Source organism: Macaca nemestrina, chromosome 5, assembly GCF_043159975.1.
Source record: "Macaca nemestrina isolate mMacNem1 chromosome 5, mMacNem.hap1, whole genome shotgun sequence".
Lineage (NCBI taxonomy): Eukaryota > Metazoa > Chordata > Mammalia > Primates > Cercopithecidae > Macaca > Macaca nemestrina.
The window spans coordinates 99,225,169-99,233,157 of record NC_092129.1 but is presented as its reverse complement, the minus strand read 5'-3'; the positions used below and the strand labels follow the sequence as shown (position 1 = coordinate 99,233,157).

Genomic DNA, 7,989 nt, shown 5'->3' with positions numbered 1-7,989 from the left:
CCGGGTTTTCTTTCTTCCTCTTCCTTTATCCCTCTGAAGCCATCTTGGGCAAACCACTACTTCTGCCCTGCCTCCCAGTTCATCTCCATTTCCTAGGCCTATCCCTAATCCTGGCCTTGTCCAGTTATCCTCAACATGAGTTGCAATTGGGAAAAAGGTATACAGAAGTAAACTTGCACGTACTGAAATTCTACTTGCTGTCAACTTAACTAAGAATCAATTACTGTTCACAGACAATTTACAGCTAAATAAGTGACTGTAATTCAAACACACTTTCTGATCAATAGCATTTGGAGAAAATTGATACAGTTTTAGTGCTTTTACTTTACTATTCTACTTTCTGCTAACATCCCATTAAAGGAAATGGTTTTTAAACAATAGAATGTCTTTGTTGAACACTCTCTTACAAATTATCAATAATGTGCCAAGCTTCTGGCTGCTTCTTCAGAGACTCCTCTCCTGACCCTCCTTCCCTCCTTCTTTTTCCTAAAGCCTCAGCTTTCAAGTCCTAGAGATGAGCGAGCCCTGGAAGTCACGTTCAATAGAAAAGTATATGCTTTGCAGAGCATATGCTTTTCTGGAGTTCGGAAGGGAAATTCATTTTTAAAATCCAATAGTTACTTTCTTTTTCTGTCTCTCATCTTGAAATTTAATGCAATATTTAACTTCTCTCTTTGTTCTGAGGCAACTCAGATTCAGCTTTAGTTCCTTGTGAAAACAGCGTTTAAAATTTGCAATTCCTCATGCTACCCAGTTTTGAATAGAAGAATATGGATATCCTAGTCAACTTTCAGAACACAGAAATCTCTTCATGTTTCTCCTCCTGAGGGATAGGATAGCTTTGAGATATGAATTAAGTTTCAAGGGAAATATCTGAAGAAGGCGTTGAGCAAAGGAAGAAGAGCTCTAAGGGTGAAGCTGAAGCCCAAGTTTCCAGACAAAACATTAGTAGACAGTTCACAGACCAAATATCAGATCTTTTAATAGAATGGCTTTTCAACCTTGACAAATCTCCAGAAGAGTTTTCCGTTAGTGTCCGGGGGGAAATAGGTTCTTTGCAGATAAAATAAAAACGTCATAGATTTGGAAAGAAGTTGGAATTAGAAAGAAGCAGCGCAGAAATGGAGATGCCCACTTTTCCTGTACATATTCTTTGTTCCTATACAACCAAAGCTTTGTACTTCTGTTTATCCAATTGTCAAATGAAGATGGTGCTACATGTTCCAACTTTCAGTCTGGAATGGGCTAAGTGAAAATCATTGACACATTAGACATGGGAAATTCTAAGAAAGTAGAAGAGCTGCATTAATGTCAGGCAGTTTGATGTTGTTTAACTTTTTGTCAAGTCAGTCAGTCTCTCTGGTCTTGTTGATGTTGTGGTCCTAGCCAATTTCCTCATGTCAGTTTCATGGTCATTTGCATGTGTATTCTTTGGTTTTACCTTCCTGTCCTTTGCCAGATTCTGGACCTCCCTTCTACTTTTTCCATACAAGATAAAAACAAACAAAACAGTATTTGGACCAATATTTTATCCAGGATCCCCCACCCCAAGCAGTATAAGGATAATAAAGACATCAACATTTGGAATCTTAGATATCAAGATTCTCACCAATTTAGGCCATTATTTTTCAAAATGCAACAATGGTCAAATTACTATGATGAGATTATAGATAGAGCTGCCATGTAAGGTTGCACAGTTTGTGTAATGCACAAAGGTGCCAGGCCAAGAAGTGAGGGCTAACAGCTATCCAGACCCCACTCCACCTCTGCCTGAGGGAAAAGATGTTTTTCTGCACCCATTTACACAAGGTGCTGTGCCTGCCCAGAGAGGGCATACTTTTCCAATTTGTACCATAGTTGCATACAGCCTAGGGATCTTGATTATTTAGATTCGTACAGAAGGGAAGAGGGGTCGGCATGAGTGGGTGGAAATGAGTAGGGTAATGGCCTATTCTTTCTGCTTGACTCCAGCTCTGCCACCTCTGAGGTTACTGACTCTCCAGCAGCCTTTCCGGCCTCTCTCTCTTCCCATCACACATTTTTCCTCCCCACACTTTCTGTGCAGCTTCATTCTTCTTTCTCCTCCCTTTCCAGGTATCTCTCTTTCCCTCTCATCATTTTCTGCCCTTTCCTCTCAGTCCCAGGAGGCGGACCAAAGGCCAGGTGCCATCACTGTTACATTGATCTCCTCCTTGAGTCCTAGTCACCAATAATATCCCTATAATCACTTTGGAGTTTCTTCTCATAGTCAAATCTTGACATAATTACAAAGTAGTAGAAGTCTTGCATCTTTGCTTTATCCTTTTCAATATCCTGCCAGGCACCTCCCTTTCCCAGCCAACAAGGGTCCAGAACTCCCAGTGCAGACAGAACCAATAGTCTGTTAAACTTGTGTAATAGTTCATTAAACTATTAATGGCCAACCGCATTGCGTCTCCTGGGAGTGTTGTCATTTAAAAATCAGGTGCTTGGGATACCATGTTTTAGCCATAAGGAAGGAATCTCACAGGGGAGAATTCGGAGCAGCTTTCTAGCTGAGGTGAACAATGGACAATTTTTTTGATAGAAGCACCCCCTCAAACATGTGCTCACTCTGCCTTAGGATTTCATTCAAGTATTTCCACAGATGGTCTTGAGACAAAATCGCCAGCCTCCACACCTGCATCTCTTCCTCCTTGCTGCTTGTATAGCTGAGATTATAATCTTTTCTCTAGAGAGCTCACATCGGAGTTTTCAAATTGACTGTCCCGAAAGCCATGACGACCATTTTCTCAGCCAGAATCATCCAGAAGCTTGGAAGTCCAGCAACTACCCTTCCTTTAATGTTAACAGAGCTCCTCAAACTCCTCTATTTAAGTACTCCTAATGCAAGAGTGAAACTGGAGGTTTGGGAGGGCTCAGAAGAGCAGGATCTGAAAGGCCCCACCCTCAGCATGAAATTTCTTTTTAAGTCACTGTTTTTCTTCTTATTTTTGGCAATTTTGCATTCTACTCTATAATATATCCATTTTTGTTTTGAAGTAAAAATAACATTTCCCCAAGTCTTCAAGCAAAATTGATCCTGCAGAAAGGTGCTTGTTTATTCTGCGGCTTCAGGAACCCTCAGGCCCTCCAGCTTGAGAAACTAGAAGCCTAGTTAAAATCCATATTTCTCTGCATGTTATACAAGGACCTTCTTGACAGGTACATATTTATCTCTACAGTTCCAGTCCTCCAACCAGCTTCCTGCAGGGCAATCACACTGAACTCCTTGAAATTCTGTGACCATCTTAGTGTTTTTTATCTCAGAATAATTGCTTATGTTGTTTCCTCAAACTAGAATGTACTCTCCCCCATCTCTCTGCTTATCTTCTAGACCCAACTCGAGGATCGTGTTGCCCTGTGAAGCTCTCTATGACAAGCCCCAACAGGCTGAATAAGCCATCCCTCCCTTTATGCCACCAAAGTTCACTCTTCTCCCATAGTGTACATCACTCTTGATTATAATTTGTTGCTTATGCTACCCTTCTACACTAGACTGTGAATTGCTTCAGGGCAGGGTCTGTGTCTTATTCATTTTGGCCATCACTGGATCAGCACCCAGCCTGGCACATGGTAAGACAGGAGGTAAGTATGGCTGGCCGGGCGCGGTGGCTCAAGCCTGTAATCCCAGCACTTTGGGAGGCCGAGACGGGTGGATCACGAGGTCAGGAGATCGAGACCACCCTGGCTAACACGGTGAAACCCCGTCTCTACTAAAAAATACAAAAAACTAGCCGGGCGAGGTGGCGGGCGCCTGTAGTCCCAGCTACTCGGGAGGCTGAGGCAGGAGAATGGCGTGAACCCGGGAAGCGGGGCTTGCAGTGAGCTGAGATCGCGCCACTGCACTCCAGCCTGGACAACAGAGGGAGACTCCGTCTCAAAAAAAAAAAAAGTATGGCTATGACATTTCATCCTAGCGCTCACCAGGGTTGACCTGGCTGAGCTAAATGGACACAGGGATGTCCCTTTCCTCTCTCTTTACTCCTCGAGTGTCTCTTCCATTCTTTCTGTCAAATAGGATGGTCCCAGATGAACAAGGACATTCTAGCCAAGAAGTTTCAGAAGCTTTCCATCATTGATGAGCCCTCCAAACAAGCTCTCCAGACCCGACACTTAGTAGGTTCTCAGTCAATATCTTCTAAATATTTGAATGAACCAGTGATCACCGCCATTGTTTCTCTGATTAAGCAGTTTTATATTTTTTCAATCTTATCTTCCAGAGATTCCTGATGTCTAAATCCCAGTGATCTAACAAAACATCAACATTTACTATACATTCAATGAAAGTATAATAAATAAATGAAGAAATGGACTAATGTCTTCATGTGTCCTTTCACGTTTCTTGAAAAGTACATGTACAAACAGGGACAGAGGCTCATGCCTATCATCCCAACACTTTGGGAGGCTGAGGTGAGGGATCGCTTGAAGCCAGGAGTTAGAGACCAGCCTGGCCAACAGGACAAAACGCCTGTCTGTACTGAAAACAAAAACAAAAACAAAAAAACAGGCACTGTGGCTCACACCTGTAATCCCAGCACTTTGTGAGGCCGAGGCAGGCAGATCACTTGAGGTCAGGAGTTCGAGACCAGCCTGGCCAACATGGTGAAACCCCATCTCTACTGAAAATACAAAAATTAGCCGGGCATAGTGGCATGTGCCTGTAGTCCCAGGTACTCGAGAGGCTGAGACAGGAGAATCACTTGAACCTGGGAGGCAGAGGTTGCAGTAAGCCAAGATCGTACCACTGCCAGCCTGTGCAACAGAGCCTCTGTTTAAAAAAAAAAAAAAAAAAAAAAAAAAAAAAAAAAGGACATGTACTTCCTATTTTAACTTATTTACCCTAACACCTGATATGTTTACCAGCCTACTAAGGAACAAGGAACTGGCTTGCCACTCAGAAATAAAATTTTGACAAATGGGTGATGATCAAAATTTCTTTCTCAAAACCTTACCAGTTACCAGTGTGATCATCTTTTTTAAATTACAGGCTCCATTAGAAGTAGAACTTTTTTGATTAACTGTGATCTCCACCATGGCTAATATACTTTAATATTTATAATACCATTGTCCTCAAGGTAAGGACCACCTCTCAGTATAAATGCTCAACGGATGTGGCGCTGAAGCATGGCACTACTCTTAAGCATTTTTGTTTGCTTGTTTGTTTGAGACTGAGTCTCACTCTCTATCGCCCGGGCTGGAGTGCAGTGGCACAATGTCAGCTCACTGCAATCTCCGCCTCCCAGGGTCAAGCGATTCTCCTGCCTCAGCCTCCTGAGTAGCTGGGATTACAGGCGCCCACCACCATGCCTGGCAATTTTTGTATTAGTAGAGACAGGGTTTCACCATGTTGGCCAGGCTGGTCTCAAACTCAACCCCAAGTCATCTGCCCGCCTCGGCCTCCCAAAGTGCTGGGATTACAGGTGTGAGCCACCATGCCCGGCCATCTTAAACATTTTAAAAAACAAAGTGAATATGCCAGGCATCCCACCTAGACCACAGTGAGTGCTAAATGAATGTTTTGATCATCATTTGTTCATTCTTAGCCAGATCTGAATGTGAAAAACAAAATCTGATGCCTCCGGAATTTCAGAGCAATGCCCAGTTTTAATTGGGTGCAATGATGCCCTTTCCTTGGCCACTATTCAGTTATAGCCTTGCTGCCAGGGACAAACAAGATGAGCGTTTTTTAGTCAGGCACAAAGCAAGTAAATAGAAACTTCAGTCTGGGATTGATTTTGTCTTTCCCAAACCCTGGAGGAGGGTTCTCCATTTTTCTTTTGTTCGTTTGTTTTTTATTGTACCCTTCTAACAGTAAAAAGTTTCTGATCAAACGTTCCTGATATATGGATAATTATTTATTTATAAATTGTATACATGTATTACTATACTAATGTATCTGTGCTTTTATAAAATCCATCAAAATGGAAATTTAAAGTTATATAAAAATGAATATAATATATAAAATTATATAAAATGAATATAAATAGAAGTTCTCATATTTTCTTCTCTTGCCCTAACAAATGTCTTGTAAGTAGCCCACTGGCTGAAAGGACTCACATGCTACTAGAAGGTGTGGTAACAGCAAGGCTCGCCAAACCATTTGGTAACTGTCAAGTCACCAAACACATGTGGCCCCAACTCGCCCAATGGCCCACTCTCTTCCATTAATGCTGTCAAAAGCTATTGGCTTTACTTTGAAGAAAAATGATAATTCAGTCATTGAATGATGATTTAAAAGACTTTATTTGCAGTGGAACAAGCTAAATGCTGTATTCACTCCAAATGAAAAGAACGAGACTACTGATTGTACTGTAGGATAAGGAGGAAGGCAATAAAGCTGCAGAATATCCTTGAAGCATGTCAAAGTGGTATGGTAGGGAAAACGAGAGTTTTATCTCACAAAGCCATAAACACTGAACAAGTTAATTTTCCATTCCAGAAAATCAGCAGTCATCAAAACAGCACTTGGCAAAACATTTAAAATTTGTGATAATAACAAGTACTGCAGTGGCACTGCGTGTGGTTCTCCACTCTGACATTCCCCATTACCATGACCTAAAGGGGAAGGAAAAAAACATATCATAGATTAGATGATAGATAGATAGATAGATAGATAGATAGATACATACATACATACATACATGGAGGCAAAATTGAAGAATATTAAATAAAATTGTCTGCATTCTGCTGAAATAAATACATGCATACTACATTTGCACAGTCTCCTTTTTAGGAGATATGTTTAGCATGAGTAAGCTGTACTTTCTCCCAACCTGCCCCTTGTCACCTCTACCCCTATTCTCCTCACTCTGAATAAATCCAGCCTATACCCACAAGACAATTGACTCTTTTAATTAATGGGTAGAAATGTGTTCCCCACCTGTACAAATGCTCGACAGAGGCTGGGTCATTAGACACCTTTGGCCTTAAATCCCATGGGTGGGCTCTATGAACATTTCTCTGATTGGGCTGTTGGAAAGCTTCTGGGGCTCTTGAGGTTCTTACCCTGGTCAATGATTTAGCTACACAGCAAGTGGACTCTGAGGTGACGTTTTTTTCGACCAACATCGTCTTCTTGGACCTTAATGGAGTGGGATATGCTCTAGAGAAGCAGCAGCCCATACACTGATATATTGGGGCACCCGGCTTGGAGAAGAATTTGTTTTCCCTTGGCTTGCATTCTGGGCAATCTATCAGGAAAAAAAAAAAAAGGCAGAGTAAAATAATCCAAAAAAGATTCAGAAAGAATCTATGAGGCCAGCACAGTAGCTCACGCCTGTAATTCTAGCACTTTGGGAGGCCGAAATGGAATTGCTTGAGCTCAGGAGTTCGAGAGCAGCATGGGCAACATGGTGAAACCCTGTCTCTACAAAAAATACAAAAAAAAAAAAAAATAGCCAGACGTGATGGTGCACACCTGTAGTCCCAGCTACTTGACGGTCTGGGGCAGAATAATTTCTTGAAGCTGGGAGGTCGAGGCTGCAGTGAGCCAAGATCGTGTCACTGTACTCCAGCCTGGGTGACAAAGTGAGACCCTGATTCAAAAAAAAAAAAAAATAAGAAAAAACGCGGTGGCTCACGCCTATAATCCTAGAACTTTGGAGGCTGAGGTGGGTGGATCACCGGAGGTCAGGAATTCAAGACCAGCCTGGCCAACATGGTGAAACCCCATCTCTACTAAAAATACAAAAATTTAGCTGGGCATGGTGGCAGGCGCCTGTAATACCAGCTACTCAGAAAGCTGAGGCAGGAGAATCGCTAGAACCCGGGAGGCGGAGGTTGCAGTAAGCTGAGATCACGCCATTGCACTCCAGCCTGGGCGACAGAGCGAGACTCTGTCTCAAAAGAAAAGGCAAGGTAAGGCAAGGCAAGGCACGGCACAGTACAGCAAGGCAAGGCAAGGCAAGGCAAGGCAACAAATGAAACAAACTACAAATGTTTCCTTATGATGGGATAGTGAATATTATT

General features: G+C 42.3%; 1 protein-coding gene across 1 annotated transcript in view; it reads right to left on the bottom strand.

The window, feature by feature from the left end:
* Nucleotides 1–6,245: 6,245 nt before the first annotated feature.
* LOC105496166 (glycoprotein hormones, alpha polypeptide) overlaps nt 6,246–7,989 on the bottom strand; it is a 16,446-nt gene continuing 14,702 nt past the window's right edge. The window contains exons 3-4 of the mRNA XM_011766311.3: nt 7,027–7,211; nt 6,246–6,576 (exon numbers count right to left, since the gene is read on the bottom strand). Of these exons, the coding sequence (XP_011764613.1) occupies nt 6,499–6,576; nt 7,027–7,211 (263 nt within the window). The 3' untranslated portion in view covers nt 6,246–6,498. The remainder of the gene's footprint in view (nt 6,577–7,026; nt 7,212–7,989) is intronic.